Source organism: Tiliqua scincoides, chromosome 1, assembly GCF_035046505.1.
Source record: "Tiliqua scincoides isolate rTilSci1 chromosome 1, rTilSci1.hap2, whole genome shotgun sequence".
Taxonomy (NCBI): Eukaryota; Metazoa; Chordata; class Lepidosauria; order Squamata; family Scincidae; genus Tiliqua; species Tiliqua scincoides.
Genome location: NC_089821.1, coordinates 211,123,415 through 211,143,035, shown reverse-complemented (window position 1 = coordinate 211,143,035; position 19,621 = coordinate 211,123,415). Strand labels below are relative to the sequence as shown.

Below are 19,621 nucleotides of genomic sequence, written 5' to 3'. Positions count from 1 at the left end.
TAAGGAGACCTTGAGTCTGCTCAATTTGCACTTAGAATGCTGTGCATCTGCGAAGGTCAGGACTGGGCTGCCTGTATGGTTCCCAATGATGAACTGGTGAATTCCAAAGTGGGATTCACATATTCAGATGTGCATGAGATGCTTATCAGAACTGAACATTATGGATAGGGATGCGACTTCTCACTTATCTTTCAATTTGAATAGCAAAGCACATATTCCTTTTCACTATTTCAATCCACTGTGTTGTGTAATTACTCTTGAATAACTTATATGACGCTGGGCACAATCATCTCTGTATCAGGGCCCATGTTTGTAGTGGAGCATTCTAGATACAAATACTCTCTGAAAAAAGGAAATTTCATGAAAAAAGGAATTTGGTATTCCTCAAGAAGAAGCTTAGAAATTTATATTTATAATTCATAAGATTTTATAATTTATAAAATTAAAATTTATATTTATAATTATTTTATAATTTTCCTATTACTTTATAGGAAAATTATAAAAAACTCAAGAAAGACAACAGGTTACAGAGCAATTCTATCTTGCACTGGAACAGGCAAGCCAATAGCCTTGCGCTGTATCCAGGTCAAGACAGGGCTCCAAAGTGGCTCAGCTGAAGGTAAGAGGAAACTTTACCTTACCCCCGGGTAAGCCACTGCAGCCCCTATGGGTCTCCTCTCAGGAGGTGGCGCAAGTCCAAGGAGAGCGGAGCAGCTTGAAGCTGCTCCGCGCTGCTCAAATATGGGGTCTAGTATCCGACATAACAGCTGGATCCCAGCCCAGCCTCCCACTTCCTGTCCACCTGCCCCTGAGACCACCCTCTGCCTGCCTGGAACGCCTCCCTCCTGCCTCCTCCTCACCCTTCCCAGAGCCTTGCAATGGCCAAGCTTGGCTGACGTAAGGCTCGCTCCCTATGTCAGCACGGAAGCTGAATCCAGTTCCCGCGAACCGGCACATCTCTGCACCTGGGCCCAGCCGACTCTTGAGGAGGCGCAAATGTGCCTTATGGCATGTTTGCAACCCTCCTGGGCCCAAGGACAAGTCTGAATTGCGCCCTGAAACACACATCTCCATTTTTGGAAATATCAGGTACATGAACAAATGGGACTTGCACTCACCATCAGTATCCCAAAGTGTGTAAGATGATTGCATAAGCAAACAGTCTCATTCTCATTCGATTCTGATTGTGCAGTGCAACCTGTAGTGTTCCACCCTCCTTGGCCATCTATAAATCAATAAAAGCGAAAGTGCAAGTTCTTTCAACATGATGAGAGAAGGCATATTGGGTTCAATCTCACAAGTCTTGTAACATAATCCACTTCTTCCTAAAAGCAGAAGCTTCTGGCATGTACTGAATTTAAATATAAAATCACGTACATTTACAGATGAGAAAAGATCTGTCACCCTAAGTTTAAGTATCATTGGCATGAATGGAATTTTCTCGCAAGGAAGTATGCTTGGGTCCAAAAGTTGGGGATCCATGAGCAGGGTTTGGCTTGTACTCCTAGGTCACTCCCTTTTTTAAAAGAAATTATCTCTGTTCAAGTGTTTAAACTTACTGTTTTTGTTCATATCCCAAAAGACACAGGTAGGTTCCTAAATGTTTACAAAAAAGAGAGAGAAAAGTAAGAGCAAGACTTGATTTTGTTTGTGTTTTATCCTGATACTTGTCCACTGTTTTAATGTATTTAATTAAATTTGGTAAGCCACCATGAGCACCCAAGTATTTAAAGTACCAAAAATATTAAGTGATTAGGGGTAGTTCAGATGTTCTGTTCTCTTCCTCCCCCCATGAGAATCTAAGACAGAACAGTGCGCCTGGAAGGGTGGGATATGTATTGTCTCACTTCTAGTCATACCGTGGATGAGCTGGTGGGAAGGTATCAATAGAATCCGCCCCAGAGTCATTCTTAAAAAAGTTTTAGATCACTCAGATTTAATTCAATGTGTCATGGCTAGATTTTCAGCCATGTAACAGACACCCCCCCCCCCAGTCACCCTTCTGTTTTCTTTTATCCTGGCAGTAACACTGAACAAATGTCTTTCTCCTCTGATTTCATTTGGCTGGGAAAGACCCCAGTGATCTTTTTAAAATGAAACCAAACAGAAGATCCATCTCTCTTACCTGAATTTTGGCACGTTTAATTGTATGCTTAATTGTAATCTTCACAGCATCCTGAAGGTCATGGATGGTGATATTGCCAATACTGCATGCCACCACATAACTGGTTAAATTGGGGTGAGCTTCTGCATCCTTTGGAAAAAAAATTAATTTAAACATTTATAGCAAAACTATTACTCTGCGGCATCCGACCAGTAGCTAGGGTACATGGATTTATTTCTGCACATTGTCAGAATAAATAAGTTGTCAGCAATTAGTACTTAACATGGTCCATTATAAGAATGTCCTGTTTATAACATTACACTGCAGCTTTTCCTCATAGAAAACTTTGCTGTCTCCCTTTTTATCGCAACTTATAGTGTTATAAGAACAGCTTGTACAGTACTTTCCAGAAAAGGTTTCACTCAATCATTTTTTCTGAGGCTAACCAGAGTTAAGCCTCAAACAATGCTGATTGGCATCCAGCTCTGACATAATTAGATCACTTCCGAAACATGAGTTTATCTTATCAACAAAACAGCCACTGAGGAAAGGGGATAATCTTTATTTTTTGGCATTAAAGATGCTTCTAACCAGTGGCATAGCTAAGGGGGTGCAGGGGGTAGCAGTTGCACTGGGTAATAAGCTTTAGGGGGCAACAAGTTGAGCTTGACACTAGTGGCCAAAATTGTGAAAAAAATTAGTATGTACGAATAATACCATCATGATATATATCATTGGAAAGGTAATTTAATAAGGAATGCAATGCGACAAACCCCATTGGATTATCTGTATTCTATCACAAGTTATGGTCAATTAACTGAAAAATGAAAATATGGAATAAAAATTAGATTTTCATAACTCAAGACTGATCTGTGAGACTGATTGTTCTGAGAGACAATGAGATATTATTATGGTACAGCATTGAACCAATAAGGTGTTAATATGAGTCAGCTCTCATTTCCATATATCATAATACAGTTACCCATGCTAACTGAGTAAAGAGACACTTTTTCAAGTGGGGCTCCTCTTATATTTAGGAGAATTGGCTAAAGACACTTCAGCACAGTGTCTTTAACCAATAAGGAGCACACTTTGTATTTATTTGCTTAATTAATTAAACTTGATTTTGTTGTGGAGGGGGGCTACAAAATCTTCTTTGAGCCCAGGTAGCAGATAGATGCCTTAGCTATGCCACTGACTGGCAGAGCAAGCGGGTGGTTGCTCCTCCTCTGGGGGGAGGAGCATGTTTGTCCTCAATTTTCACTTTTAAAAAAACCTGGGTGTGACATCATTTCCAGTTGTGACATCACTTCCGGGGCATCATTTTGAGCTTGGCACCGGGCTACATGAGCATTAGCTACGCCACTGCTTCTAACATTTACTCCTTGTAACAGCGCATGCCACCAGATAATGACCGTCCAAGAGATAATGGACTGGATCCAAAGAACCACATGTGGGTTACAACATGAAATCAGGCCTTTCAACCCCCTTCTCCTCATTATGGGAGACTGTGGGCACAAGCCTAACCAGGTCTACTCAGAAGTAAGTCCTATTGTGTTCAATGGGACGTACTCCCAGGAAAGTGAGGTTAGGATTGCAGCCTGCGTCTTCCAAATCCACAAGGGTCAAGAGACCCTCCGGAACAGTGCCGTATGGAGAATGGAGGCTGGTGTTGGAAGTAGAAATTGGCCAATTATTCTGCACAATTGTCTTGTTCTGTGCCCAAGGGATGAGGCTAAGCTGCTCCCACCTGGAAGTGAATTGTAGTGAAGTGTTATTTCACTTGTGCAAGTCACCATGGGATTCAACCAACTGGATATAAGATTCTCAAGTCTTGTACAAACTGAGCAGGGTCCCTGTGATGTTATTTATCTAAAATATTTATAAACCCATCTCTATACATACAACATGAGGTAACTTATGAGACATTAAAATCATAACAGTATCACAAATCATAAAACTAATGCAACAGACAATACACATTCAAATGCAAGGAACAGCAGTAAATGAAAAACCCAGTTGTCCATTAGCCCACAGCAAAAAGACAACATTCACCAGCCAGGTGCCATCTCAGAGACATCTGCTTTACATCCCTTCCTAGAATGGATGAGCTCAAATGTGCCTCATCCCTGTGGCTCAGATACTACTTCTATTACAATGCCCAACTGCTGGGAGAAGCTGCAAAATTGTCAAACGTATCTGTACTAGGCAATGAAAATGACATAGCAAATTCTATGGTCAAGTGTTAGCAACCCTCAACTGCAGGCTGAAACAAAGAAAGACATTTATTTATTTATACAGATATTTATATACCACCTTTCTTTGGTTGTCAGATTTCTCCTCAGACTTTAATCCAAGGCGGTTTACATAGACAGGCTGTTCTAAATCCCCGTAGGGATTTTTACAATTGAACAGTTCTAGTCTTTCACAGAACTCCTCGTTCCAGCTGGATTCCTTCCCGGTCTGGCCTCTCTCTGGCCCTTCACCTCCCACGCTCCACTTGACGGCAACTCCTCTCTGCCACCAGCTGAGGGTCAGCTCATCAGTATATCAGCATGTCGTCAGTTCTCGGGTACTTCCAGTTGTTTTGAACTGGCAGCCTCAGATCTTCAGGCATACAAGGTGGCAGCTCTACTAACTGAGCCAGACCTCCCATTTGTAGTGATGGCATGCAAAACAAAGTTGCCTACTGCAACTTTAAAGTTTCCTCTATAAAATCATATCTGAAAGGATGTGCAAGTCACTCTCAGGAAAGTGAGAGCAGAATAGGGTGGGCGGGGATATCGAGGGAGGGAAAGGGGTACATTGAAGGCAGGTGGGGTGTATCTCAGCACAAGCACCTTGTACTGGGATACTATCACTTCTGGAGCCTCCTGACATGCTCCCTTTCTCTCTTTGGACATGCACCAGCTATATTGGGGCAGGTCTGAGGAGACTTACTGGCGATTGAGGGCTTATGGATGGGTAAACGAAAATATTTTTCCTTACCTCTCCCAAGCCTTCTGATCATTTCTCCTGTCAATAGCATGCAGTGCAGCCTATTCCAGAGTAGTTGCATGCTACGGCACAGGAAAGAATAGGACTGGGCTGTTAAATCTACAAGATCTGAAGGATCTACAGATACTGTTGGGTATATTTCGGTTGGCAGTAGTGGAACATGGTGATTTACCAAGCTAGATTTCATTTAACAGCCAGTCACAGTGCCCATAAAGAGTATAATATATGCAAGTACAATACTGCAGAGTTCCATGGATGCACTGAAGACAAAGGTCACTTGAAATTATTTATATGAAAAAGCTGCTCATTGAAAAACAAAGCTTCCTTCTTGAACAGAGCAACACTGCAATATAAAAGAATATTTTGCCAGTGGCTGAAGGTTTTTTAAAGCTCATTACTTCTTATTTGTTGTAGGAAGGAAAGAGAATATAGACAGTTACTATGACTCTGTGATAATGTATTGAAGAACAGTAACCCTTATAGCAATATCCTATAGGCTTATAGTGCAGGCGGAATAAGCAATTGGCCAGTGCTTCCTGCTTTACGACAGTTGTAAAAGCACTTCCGGAAATACACACAGTAGAGTGCTCCTGGGGTACAGGTTGGAAGGCTGGAGCCTTCCTGTGCATGTCAGGGGATTACCTGTCACCCACTGAAGCAGATAGGTCAGTGGGGTAGGTAGAACAAAGACAGGGGAGGGCAGAACGAAGTGGCGATAGAGGCAGGGGAGAGAGGATCAGGTCTGGGAAGAGGGTGGGTTTGGCAGCGGTGGTGGCTAGGTCTCTTCAGCCTAGAAAAGAGGTGCCTGAGGGGAGACATGATTGAGACATACAAAATTATGCAAGGGAGGGATAGAGAACACCAGAACCAGGGGACATCCACTAAAATTGAGTGTTGGGAGAGTTAGGACAGACAAAAGAAAATATTTCTTTATGCAGCGTGTGGTCGGTCTGTGGAACTCCTTGCCACAGGAGGTGGTGATGGCATCTGGCCTGGATGCCTTTAAAAGGGGATTGGACAAGTTTCTGGAGGAAAAATCCATTATAGGTTACAAGCCATGATGTGTATGTGCAACCTCCTGATTTTAGAAATGGGCTATGTCAGATGCAAGGGAAGGTACCAGGATGCAGGTCTCTTGTTATCTGGTGTGCTCCCTGGGGCATTTGGTGGGTCGCTGTGAGATACAGGAAGCTGGACTAGATGGGCCTATGGCCTGATCCAGTGGGGCTGTTCTTATGTTCTTATGATTCCTAGCCCCCTTCCCAGATCCGATCCTGTGATGCTGGTCCATGCTGACATGTGGCAGCAAATTCACTAGTGCAGGTCCGTACAGACCTGCATATAGTCCAAATAGACTATGCTGCAGAGACTTAACTTGGGTAAGGAAACATTTGTTCCCTTACCTAGAGAAGACCTCCACAATTCCTCCCCTCCCCCCCAATGTGGAATGCAGTAATAATCATTTTGGTAATGCTAAATCAATGGGGGGGGGCATGGAAATAAATAGGATGGGGTTCTAAGGCTATAATCCTGTGCACACCTTCTTGGGAGTAGGTTCTATTGATTACAATGGTATTTACTTCTGAGTAAATATGCATAGGATTGTGCTGTAAGGGCTCAATCCTAACATGCTGGAATAGGCAAGCCAAGAGGCTTGTGCTGTATCCAGCGCAGGATTGTGGCCAGAAGCGGCTCAGCCAGAGGTAAGGGGAAACTTTTCCCCTTACCCCTGGGTAAGGGCTGCTGGCCACAATGGGTCTCCTTGGACTTGCGCCAGCTCTGGAGGTGGCACAAGTCCGAGGAGAGCGGAGCGGCTTGAAGCTGCTCCGTTCTCCCAGGGAACGGGGGTTGGGATCCAGCAAAACTGCTGTATCCAGCAAAATTGCTGTATCCCAACCCCACCTCCCACTCCCCGCCTGCCTGTCCCCAGGGCCTCCCACTGCCCGCCCTCCCCCGCCGAGGAACACCTCCCTCCTTCCCCTGCCTACCTTTTCCACTTGTGTCGGCGTAGACGGGCCAACACAAGCGGCTGAGAGGAAGCCTGCGCAGAGACTTATGTCAGCCTCCGCAGGCCGGTGCTTCTCGGAGCACTGACCTGGGTTGCTCTCGAGGAGGTGCAAACGTGCTTTACAGCATGTTTGTGACCCTCCTAGGCCACCCCAACCGACTTGGGCCAGCATAGGGTGCACTTTGGATTGTGCCCTAAAACTTTCATATTTAAACTGAGCAATAGCATCAGAATTGACTTCAGGTAATATAACAGGTGGAGGTATTATTCAGATTTTACTCCCCTGAATACACAATTTCAGTAACTTCTCATAGCCATAGTACAAGATAAACTGCAATGTGCTGATACACTTTTTGATATTTCTAAAGGGCTCTTTTGTATAATTCAGTGCAATCCTATGCACATTACCTGGGAGTAAACTGGTTTACATTTAAGTGAGTAACACAGTGAAACTTTTGAGCAAACACACATAGGATTGGACTGTCAGTCACTGAAGATATTGAGGCACATTTTGGCTTACCTGGAAGAGTCCATTCTTATTGAAAAAGGTAAACTGAGCCCTGGATACAGTTTCAAGTTCTTCCTGACTTAAGTTTTCCAGTAAGCTTCGAGGCAAATCAACAGAAGCCAAGTAATTTCCCAGGTTTGTGTCAAAATCAATCTGGAACACAAAATGAGTAAAGGTACATCAAAATAAAAATACTTTGCACATACTGGATGGAATACTCATCAATATTAATCCACAATTATGTAGTTATTAATTTAGTTTTAGTAATGGATGACAAGTTTTAAGCAAATCTTAATAATCAGTTTTTGTTACTTGTCCTACATCTATAAGATTTTAATTTTTATAACAGAAATTTGAAAGTTTAGTCTAATTAGATTCTAATAAAATATCACCTGGTTTTGTTCGTAATATTATGCTCTAGTTACACATGTAACATCCAGCAAATGACTTCAACATGTATATAGGAATCTAGGTTTAAATCAGTGGCATTGCTGGGGGAGGGGCGATGGTACATCATCATGCCCACTGCCCAGCGTGTTGTCCCGCCCACTGCATGGAAGGAAGTCTATCATAGGAGTGACACGCTACCCTCCTACACCTAGTGATGCCACTGGTTTAAATCTAGTCCATACGTAGAAACAAAAAAATAACCTTGTCATTAAATATAATATTTACAGCCCAAGCCTGTGAAGGCCTTGCACTGCCAGAATTAGCATTCCAGCAGCACAAGATCTTTTATGATTGTTGCAAAATATGACACATCATTCAGCACGGCCAGGGTGCAAGCAGAGAGTGCACCAGTGGCCTGGAAAGGAGCCCCAGCGCTGGAGGTGGGTGGTCAGTGGAACAGTGCGGGAAGGGGAGCAACAGAGAAGAGACTGGGGCAGGGATGGCAAGAGATTGAGGGTGGGGATGAGGCATACTAGCAGCAGTGCTACTGCCGATACCCTATCACCTTTCCTGGCCTTGATCTGCCTTCCTGGGTCCACTTAGACTTAGCTGCTGCAGATCTAAGAGGATCCAGTGGGTTAGCAAGGGTTTAACCTGGGGTAAGGGAACAAACAAATGTTCCGTTAGCCAGAGGAAACCTCCAGGACTGCCCCTCTCACAGGATGCAGTGCACACTCTGGAGGTGTGGCTGATTGGTGTGGGTTGGTTTTAAGCAGAATTAGACTGTCAGAAACATAAACGTTAAAACATAACAGAGAAAATTATTTTAAAATTTAGCAAGCTAAACGTTACATATCCTACAAGCATAAGTTAACCCACTCTGCCCGGCCCACAGATGTACACATTTGGTTCCTGCTGTGTATAAGCAACGCTGGGCAGATATGGCTTAAGCATGTTTCCTCGCTGTATATTTTTACACAATCTAATGGATGGGAACAATAGTGTTAGATCAACACTGTTTCATGGCATTTCAGATGTAAAAGATTTACATTTCTCTCCTTGTAGAAAAGCTTATCAGCATTACCAGTTTGAGCATAAAACAATTCAGGAAAGAAGAAAAACACATTTATCAATGTCGTAGGAAAATACCGATTTCCCTAATTAGATAAAGCAAAGCTATAAACAAGAGTAAATATTTTCTTGTGACTGCATTCACAGATAGGCTAGAAGCCAATAAACTGTATACATTTCACTAATGTTTTGCTCATTTATGGATAATTTTTTGGCTGTTATTGTAAATTTAGACAGTATCAGTGGTATGAAGAGCCTGAAGGGTTATGAGACAGGCATGGCAGGCGGTTCATCATGCTGGAAGAGTTCAGATCTTGCTATCATCTCTGGTAGTGAGGCCTGTGGATAAACAACAGATTTCACTGGCCCCCAAGTGAACACTACTTGATGCCACCCTCTCAATCTGTGAGGGAACAAATGATGTATGGGACGAAGTCAGGCTTAAGAAGGAGGCAGTGCAACTGGAATATCATGGCAAATCCCACTTGGACAGCCCAGACTGGGAAGATGGGGTCCAATCCTGAATGACACGCACCAGACCAGTGCTGGTGTGTACTGTCGTAAACATACTGAAAGGTACACCTGCAATCGTCTGCACTGGGCCGGCGCTAGAACTGGCTCAGCGTGAGCCTATGCTGGGCCAGTGCTAGCTGGCTGATAGAAGACCACTGCTGGAGTTCTGGGCAGCAGAGAGGTAAGTCTGGGCGGAGGGGAGGCATTCTGGGGCAGGGGAAGGGTGGGGGAAGGAGTGGAGGGGGAGGGATTGGGCAGGAGGGGGGTAGAGACTACAGCAGGCCATGTGGCCATATCCTGACTTCCCTCCCAGCCCAGGAGACCCGACATGGGTCTCTTTGAATCTGCCCCTGCTCAATAACAGGCCCAGATCCAAGGAGACCCAGCTCCCTTACTCCAAGTAGCCCTGGCAGAGCTTTCCAGCCTTTTGGGATGCAGCAGTAGCCATTTCAGCACCGCTGCAGCCCCGGGCACTGGGAAATTTAGGACTGGGCTGTTAGTCTGGCTTAAGATAGATTCCTCCCTATATTAGACACAGTGGCTTGAATGCTCTATAGATAGTAACCTGTAGCAAATTCTAGCACCTTGTGTCAGCTTTATCATTTCACTTGTTTCTTCAAGTCTACTGTATCATCACAGGGTCTTAGGGACTGGGAGAAAAACTTTGGCAGGTACAGTAGCACCCAAAGGCTTTACACTGAGAACCAGTGTAATCTATTCAGTTGAGTCAATGGAATTTCTGCAAATACAAATTCTTGGAAGGGAAGCTTTCTATGATGTGTCATGTACCTGAAAGTCTGACGCATTGTTCTGTGAACCGACACTGAAGGAGGAACCAATGAATGAAGTTGAATTAATAGATGAAACGCCAAGTGCCAAGTTCCGTGTCGAGATGCTCATAGAGGGGCCTGAAAACTGAATCTTTAATGCTAAGGCATCAATGGTCTTTATAGCTCTAGAATCAAGCACAACATGAATAATTAAATTTGAAAAGATAGTCATTAAAGCAATTTGTATAAAAGCATCAAGAGAGACTCAAGAAAACATATGTGTGTCTAAAGAGACAACTTTTAAAGTGGTGTCTTTTTATATTGAACAAGGGGAAAGCAATTATCCCTCTTCAGTCCAGCATGGCATCTTATCCAGAGGCTGTTGCCTCTTTTGTGTCTGTTTCAGTCTGTGAGCCCACTGGAGACAGGGAACCATTTACATATTTGTTTGGCTATGTAAATTTGTTTATGAACTATTTTTTGTTGAAATGTGGTATATATGTATTCTTAATAATAACAACAACAATAACATTTTAACAGGAATTCAGTAGTATTAGATACATGTTTTTTCTGCAATTTTGTGAAGTATTCCAAAACTGACTGCTATGCCTTTCTGAACTACTTTCTTAGTTAGGGCCCAATCCTATCCAGCGTTTCAGCATCAATGCAGCCAGGAGGAGTCCACCATGACTGCCCTTAACCGCAGGATGCAGCGCACACCCCATTGGCATGGTTGTATTGGTCCTGGAAAGCTGGATAAGATTAGGCTCTTTGATATAAAAATTTTAGTTAATTATGTTTTAATGATATACAATGCAATTCTATGAACATCTTACTCAGAAAATAAGTACCACTGTGCTCATTTTGGGGCTTATTCCTAGGAAAGTGTATATAGGATTTCAGTTCAGTTAAACCTGAGCTCTTTTGTGTTGGTATCCATGACCTGAGAAAATGGTAGAACATAATCCTACAACATTTGTCCCTATCTTCTTTCAGCTCTGCACCTCTTAACTGCTACATTTCCAGCAGGCATTCTTTAAACAAGAATGAATTTACAGGTCCAGCCTATTTATACACAGATTTTTAATATTTGACTCAACATGAATGGCCCCTGCAAATGAGAAGGAATGTGCTGATTCCTGGAGAAGGGGAAAAATGCATCCCTTTAAAATCAGTTTGAAAAACTGAAAAGTCCTTTAACAATAGCCTTGTTAATATGAGAGAGAGAGAGAGAGAGAGAGAGAGAGAGAGAGAGAGAGAGAGAGAGAGAGAGAGAAGCTGGCTGACAATCCATCAATCCTTCTCTCTCCAGCAGACCCCTCCCTTCCCCCTGAGCACTTGAAAGAAAGGTGATCACTTTGCATTGGTGAAGGGAGGGGCTGAGTGAAGCGCCTTTATAACTGCTTGGAGGATGACTGATTGATGGATTGTCTTCTTAATGACTCTTATCTTACATCACAAAGGTCAGCAAGGCTGTTTTTAAATCACTGGAGCAAAGAAACTTTGTTTTTTAAATTGATTTGCTATAGTGCGTTTTTTGCCATCCACGTGAATGCTTGGAAGGGAACCCACCCAGAATAATGAGGCTCAAACTGTACTGTCAAATCCATTAATTCTAATCTTGCAGCCCAATCCCAACTAAATCCCCCAACCACCAATGCAGCCACGCCCCTGCCTCCTACAGGGCGGGGGCAGCCACAGAGGTCTCCTCCAAGTAAAAGAACATTTGTTCCCTTACCTGGGGATAAGCTTCTGTTTGCCCGACCAGTCACCTTAAACCTGAACCAGTTACTTTGCTGGCACAGGTCTGAGGTGAGTAAGGGAGAGAGAATGGGGGGGGGGGGGAAAGACAAGAATATGAGTGCAAGTCATTGCTGCCAATATCTGCCCCTTTCGTCCCAGACACTCCCACTTCCTTCCCCTCCCTTTCCACACTCCACTCCCTCCTGCTGGATTAGCAGCTCTGGTGGGGGCAGCAGGCTCCAGCAATAAGGCTGCAGCACTGCCACTTTGTGCAGCAGTGCTCACAAAATGGCCACTAGCGGCACGGCGCACTCACCAACAGCAGTCATTTACAACAGTGTAACAGTGTTCTGCAGTCACACACACACACACACACACCCCCCCCCCCCGTTAATAAATATTTTTTTCTTTGCTCACTTTGTTTTTCTTTGTTCACATCCATTATGCAAAGAAATCATTGCTTTGATGTGTCCTTTATGCACAGGGGTAGGCCAGTCATGAGGCAAACTCAAACAGCTGCCTCGAGCAGTGAATTGGAAGATACGGCAAATGGGCAAGGCGGTAAATACAATCTGTGCTACCCATCACTTCCACTGACTTTCTGACTGACTGACTGCTTCACTCAGCTGTCCCTATCCTCTACTTGCATGTTTGGGAAGCATGTGGGAAGAGGAGGGAGGCTTACTTCCTCTTTCAAATTGTCCATTACTGCTGCGAGACCTTTTCCTGAGTGCTCAGAAAAAGGGTCATTGCCTTTCCTCCCTTGTAAAGTGATCAGCTGGGAAAGAAGAGGATCTTTCTGGTCTGACACTTTACAAGAAGCTTCAGATGGGGTAGTGGTGAAGATGTGGTGAACTGAGAGCTAATGCAGCAAGTGTGATAGCTGGCTAGCATGGGAGGAGTTGGCATGCACTTGCATATGGTGGTGGGATTTGGATTGAGTGGGAGCAGATCTGTTCTGAGGTACTCTTGAAGACAATCTTTCCAGAAGCACTTACTGAGAAGATGACGCTGCCAAAACACTATCAGAACTGGTGAGAATATTGGAAAATATTGTGACCACAGTGGAACCCAGAGATTCATTGATTTCTTCATCATTCACAATTTTTTTCAGTTTCTGGACAACATCATGGACTTTGTCTGACGTCAACTGCTGCCCTTCTCCAGTGAGGTTCAGCAGCTGATTGGCTATGTCAGCGGCATTTCCTGGAAGGAAGCAAACAAAACAAAATCTTAATTAAAATTTGAGAAAAGTATTTTCTCCAGCTACAAGAGAGCCTGATGTACTGAAAGAGATATCCAGTGTGTACTGACCTAGGTTTTAATCTATAAACACTTACATGTGCAAAAGCTTAGCTGAAATCAGTGGGGCTTTAGTGTACATAGTTGACTAGCAGAGTGCAGATATATTCAACAATCCAGGACACAGTTAAGTATGTTCAAGGTGAAGGAAATCAATGGGTTTAAGCATGTCTATTCTGGATGGTAGTCTTAGGGTGCAATCCTAACTTGTGCTGGAACAGTCTGCAGGCCTGCACTGCATCCAGCGCACGTTTGGGGCCAGAATCAGCACAACCCGAGATAAGGGGAAAACTCTCCTCTTAACCCATGTCATGCTGCACTGGCCCCAATGGGTCTACTTGGATCTGCGCAACCTCAGGAGGTGGCATAAATCTGAGTAGACCAGAGCAGCCAGAGGCTGCTCTGCACCACTCGGGAATGGGCTCAGGATCCAGCTTAACCACTGGATCCTGGCTCTGCCTCCCAGTCCCTGCCCACTCAACTGCCCCAGGAATGCCCGCCACCCACCCTCCCCTTGACCTGAAGCGCCTCCTCCCCACCCTCCCGAGACCTTGCATCAGCTGAGCTGGACTGACGCAAATGTACTTCGCTGGGCCTGGATCCTGCATGGGGAGGCCAGCGCAACCCCAACTCCTGAGATGATGCAAACATGCCTTATGGCACATCTGCAACACCCCCGGGTCGGAGTTAGGATTGCGCTGTTAAACTCTAGCAGAATACTCCATATCCTCCAACAAAACACCAAGAGAAGACCAGCAACCAATGTACACAATAGTACTTAACATCTTGATCATGGAAAAATACCAAAGCACTTGCCTGTACAGTTTCTGAGGTCAGGAGCACCCCAATATGATGTATAATTGTGACTGTCAAGAATACTAAGAAGAAAATAAAATAGGATTACAATCTTTCCAACAGTGTTTGGAACAATACAGTGAAGTATTTTTATGAATTGACACACTCTTAAATTTAGTAGGTGTTTTGCACCATACCATCACATCCAAGCTACTTCATTCCTGCTCATCCTGCAAATTACAAGGGGAGAGAGTGCTTGCCCTCTTTACCTTTTGTGTTAGCTCCCTTATTTATTGATATTAGAAAGTTACGGGGAGGACATGATTTGGATAAAATTGGGAAGATTCAGATGGTGGGAACTGTGGATTTCTTTTAGGCCCTTTGTCTCAAGCACTGCTCCTGTTCTGTCCATCACTTCACACAGGATTCTATCTCTAGCCAAAGATAACTAGTGATCTAGTTATCACTAGTTCTCTGCTCCATTCCTCCTTATCTGTGGCTCCCTGCTTTTGGAAATACTTACAAAAAGACATACAAAAGATGTGTCTATTGTGCTGGTGCTCCAAACCCACCTAGCCTGAAAACATTTCTGTATGAAAATATTAAGAATTCGTCTGAATTATAGATTTGGAATGAATGCATTAGCAGTGAAAGACATGTTCCTGGATATGAGAAACTGTACAGAACAGTTTTTATTAAAGAAAAAAAAAATTAACTCTGTAAATGAATTGATGGTCACATTTTCATCACTGCTGTCCTGAAAAAAGGAATTCAATAACATGGCTGAAATAACAAAGTTTGGAATAAGGAATGCTAGCAATCAAAGAAATCTTGTAGTAGTAGGTTGCCAGTAGGTTGGCAAAAACGATAAAGAATAGTTGAGGTAGCAAAGCCCAGCAGCTCCAGTTTGTACAGACTATGTGGATCATTCAACAAAAGGTGTTTTTGATGCATTACTGGCTCCCTTACAACAAATGTTGCTCAGTCAGAGCGTTGTGTTATTATTTCTACAAGATCAACAGACTGAGGAAGTAAGTTGTTTTAAAAAAAAACTCCAGTAGTTTTCCTGTCCAGCACAAAATATATATTCAGGCTAGTGTTCATATTAGCCTGTTCCTCTCCTAAATTAAGACAACAAGGCCATGTAGCACATCACCCAAATAAATGAAGTGATCTGAGACACTGATTTAATTTTTTAAAGCATTACTAACCTACCCAAATAAGCTTTACTGTAATTATTTAGCGTAGCTATAACTACATGATGATTATAAAGAAGTCACAGTTGCATATACAATTTATCTTATATCAACCCATTAGAATATGACATCATTTCTCTGAAGAATTCAGCGTTATGAGGAAATCTATCAGGGGAAATGGGGAAATGAAGTTGAAAGTGTGCTGTGTAATGCTATTCTTTAGGTATGTGGCTGAGATGGGATCCACACAATTGTGAAGCATAAGCATTGAAAAGTCTAGATAATAATCTATAAAACACATATCGTAGTAACTAACTCTTACTTACTGTGGGCGCAATCCTAACCGGCACTTATGCTGACATAGGAGCCCTGGGATGGTTGCAAACGTGCCACGAAGCACGTTTGTGCCTCTGTGGGAGGAAGCTGCATTGGCGCATCTAGATGCACCAACGCACGAAGGCCGGCAGAAGAATCCGTGGTGGCTTCCTCCCCGCTGCTTGTGCCAGCGCACCCGCACCGACACAAGTGGTGAAGGTAGGCATGGGGGCAGGCAGGGAGGGGGCAGGAGGGGGACATTCCTGGGTGGGGGAAGGGCAGGCAATGGGCGGAGAGGAGCCTCTCTGAGGCTCCCGATGGGGTAAGAAACTGTGCTTCCAGTTTACCAGAAGCACAGTTTTAAGTGTTGGGGAATCTTCAGAAGGCTTCCCTGACACATCCTGGAGTCACGCAAGGCACCGTGAACTCCAGTTGGGGGGAGCAGATTTGTGCGCACAGGGTAGCAGCATCCTGCAGAACGGGCACCATCATGGATCTTTGCTCCAGGTGTGGGGCTGGGAAGGTCTGCTACTGCTTCTGTTCATCTATGAATATTTATTTCACAAAAGAAAAACTTTAACTTAAGAGTACAATGAAAGCAGCAGTAAAACTATAAGGTAACAAAACATCAGAAATTAAAACACAGTAAAAGTTGCATTAGCTGGCATTTGGTTAAGTGGCAATATTAGTTAACTGTTATCCAGTGGTGTTCCTGGGGGTCCCCGCACTCGGGGCAACCCCCAGTATTCTGCCCCCCACACCCCGTTTCACTCCCCTTCTCCGCCCTCCCCCCCGCACACCTGACCCGGAAATAATTGCGGTGACATCATCATCACTGCAATTACTTCCACGCAGCTGCCTCCTCTGTTCCCCCTTTGAAAACAAGGGGGAATGGAGGAGGCAGCTGAGGCCCCCACGGAGCCTTCCGCACCGTGGGGGTCTCCATGGCAGCGGTTTGGGGCTGCTTCCAGCGGCCCCAGACCGCTGCAGTGGAGACCTCCACGCAGCTTGTAAGCTTTGCGGAAGGCTCCGTGGGGGCCGGGAAGCATGTGTCTCCTCCAAAGTCGGAGGGGCGCACGCCGCTTCCCCTCTGCCTCTGAGGGATGCCCTCAGAGGCGGAGGAGGGGCGCCCTCCGGGCCGGGAAGCAGCACGCATCTCCTCTGAAGTTGGAGGAGGCATGCGCCGCTTCCGCTCTGCCTCTGAGGGATGCCCTCAGAGGCGGAGCAGGGGCGCCCAGGAGCGCTCCTGGGAGGCAGCGGGAAGCTGCCTCTCAGGCAGCGTTTTGGCGCTGACTGAGGTGCCCCTCCTCCCCTCCTCCTGTATGGGAGGAGATGAGATGGGCGCCCTAGAGCATCAGTGCCTCTCTAGGGCGCCTGTCTCCTATCCTCCTATAAAGGAGGAGGGGAGGGGGGCGGCACAGTCGGCGCCAAGGCGCTGACGGAGAGGCAGCAAGCTGCCTCTCCACAGCGCTCCTCTGGGGGGGCAGGGGAGAGGGTCCAAGAGGTGCCCCTAGAGGGTCAGCGCTTGGGGCGTTTGCCCCCCTCTAAATCTGTCAGTGCTGTAATCTCTTTCCAGGTAGATATCAGCGCTTTGACCTGGGCTGAGAATGGCAGCTAAAATCTTTCTCTCAGCACTAAGCATCTCAGGATCTCTTAGCTCTTACCATGTCCTTGATGCAGTCTGAGCTGAATTCCCATGGCAGGATATGTAGTTGGTCAGTGTTGGTCTGGTATCTAACCAGAAGTAATTTTCAGGACCTTTTTCAGCTGCACATTTTTCTGTAAAAACAATGAACCAGAATAAGAATAAACACCTTACCTCTTATTAAGAAACTATTGCTAACATCAGCCTGAAATAGACACTCTTAGAGCCCAATCCTATCTTCCCAGCTGATATAGCTGCACCAAAAAGGCATGCAGTGTATCCAACATGGGGCAGGGGAATCAGGATGTTTTGGAGGGGAAAGGGGAATTATTTCCTTTACCCCTCCATTAGCCTCCCATACTGAAATGGGTCTCCTTGAATCTGTACCAGCTCTGTAGCTAGCATAAGTCCTAGGAGGAGAAAGGGGTGGAGAGCCTTGGAAGAAAAGGGGATAAAATCCAGTGCACAAAATTGCTGCTGGATGCACCCCTCCCACCATCTCCCCATTCCCAGTTCAGCCCCACCCTGTTTTTTTACAACTCTTTCACTGTCATAAAGCCCTGCCCCTGACAGCACAATCCTATCCAGGTTTGGGCTGTCAATCCCTTTATCCTAAGGGCTTGATCCTAACAAATTTTCCAGTGGCAGTATAACCATGCCAATGAGCCATGCGCAGCATCCTGTGGTGAGGAGGCAGTCACAGAGGCCTCCTTAAGGTATAGGAACATTTGTTCCCTTACCTTGGAGCTGCATTGCAGCTGCATCGGTGCTGGAAAATTGGACAGGATTCGGCCCTAAGACATTTCCACAGATACCGTGCTAACTGTATCAATAATTGTGAATCAGTACTAGTATCCAGAGGTATCACAGAAGTATGTCAGTTTTACACTTTTCCTTTGGAGACCGAAACAGTTTAAAATCTGAGTGAAACAAACATCTGTATAGTAGAACTCATCAACATATTTAAAGTTCAATTATCATCTGAGCCACGTCATCCAATCTAGATGGATTTTGGATGGATTTAGAAAATCAAGTCATTCTGAATTTGTGATTTCTATGCCGAATTCAACTACTTGGCATACATGAATATGGAGACAAAGAAATGGTGGAGGATAGACTGCAACTCAAGCAATGCATTAACCAACAAAGGCCTTATTCACATGCATGGCAAACTGTGTACACTAAATATTCTGTGGAAGAGTGGAATGATGTGTACACATGTATACAGTTATATATTACAACACATATAAATCCAATAATGTGCAATCTTTACCCTTCCAAATTATTGGTAAAAAACTACATGAGTAAGGCACTTGCATATTAGAATGTAGAGGTGGAGCCTCATAATCCACAAAGGATCCATTCTCGGACCCCCTGCAGATACTGAAAACTGCAAATAAGCAAATTCACAGTTTTCGACCCCTATGCCCTTTGAAGATGACTGCAGCTGTGCTCCGGTTACCTCTGGAGGTTCTTTTTGAAGCCTGCAGAGGCCATGTGCATCCATCTGCAGCCTCTGCAGGTTTCCTAATACCTCCTAGAGACTTTCCCGGCCCTCAGAATGCATTTTAAAGGCATAAAAATGTCCCCGTTTTCCTCCAAAAACTGGAAGTAGTGTTTTTTTGCCTCTAGGAGGCATACTGAAGCCCGCAGAGGATGCAGCCGGATGTCCGCGACCTCTGCAGTCTTCAGAGAGACCTCCAGAGGTGACCAAAGCGCAGCACTGATCGCCTTTAGGCTGGGCCAAGTCTGGCTCAATGCGAGTTCGGGGGACCTGCATTGAGCAAGATCCATGGATAGTTAATTCGTGGGTAAGGAGGCTCAACCTGTAAATGCTATTTACAGTGGTGACAAATGTGCGGCAGGATTGAAATAAGGCATGAAGTGAAAACTGCACATTCGCCATGTGTTGATTTTCTATTAAATATTTTGTACTTAGGTAAAAAAATTTCCAGAACCGCCCCTGGCATGAATAATTTGCATGTGCATGTGCCAGTGTTTGTGCAGTTGGCCTTTTGAGGACAGCATACTTCTCCTGGATTGGCAACTGCCATGCTGGGAAGGGTGGGAATTTAAAATAAAATGTGATTCTATAAATGTATTTTCTTGATCAACAGTGCTACAAAATTCTGAACTAAGAATTTCAGAAATAGTTAATTCCTTAAAGAACAATATGGATAACAGCACAATCTAAAACAGCATTTTTATAATGCTGTTACTGTTAGAAAAGCAATGTTTTTTGGGGGAGGCTATGAAGAGAAACA

The 19,621-nt window shown here is 44.5% G+C and overlaps 1 protein-coding gene across 2 annotated transcripts in view; it reads right to left on the bottom strand.

Moving 5' to 3' along the window:
• Nucleotides 1–19,621, bottom strand: part of ADGRG6 (adhesion G protein-coupled receptor G6) — a 124,485-nt gene that overhangs the window by 21,905 nt on the left and 82,959 nt on the right. For both annotated transcript variants that reach the window (XM_066615234.1, XM_066615225.1), the window contains exons 10-17: nucleotides 17,377–17,491; nucleotides 14,223–14,284; nucleotides 13,103–13,310; nucleotides 10,381–10,546; nucleotides 7,630–7,770; nucleotides 2,126–2,254; nucleotides 1,560–1,596; nucleotides 1,119–1,225 (exon numbers count right to left, since the gene is read on the bottom strand). In XM_066615234.1, coding sequence (XP_066471331.1) covers nucleotides 1,119–1,225; nucleotides 1,560–1,596; nucleotides 2,126–2,254; nucleotides 7,630–7,770; nucleotides 10,381–10,546; nucleotides 13,103–13,310; nucleotides 14,223–14,284; nucleotides 17,377–17,491 — 965 coding nt within the window. The remainder of the gene's footprint in view (nucleotides 1–1,118; nucleotides 1,226–1,559; nucleotides 1,597–2,125; nucleotides 2,255–7,629; nucleotides 7,771–10,380; nucleotides 10,547–13,102; nucleotides 13,311–14,222; nucleotides 14,285–17,376; nucleotides 17,492–19,621) is intronic.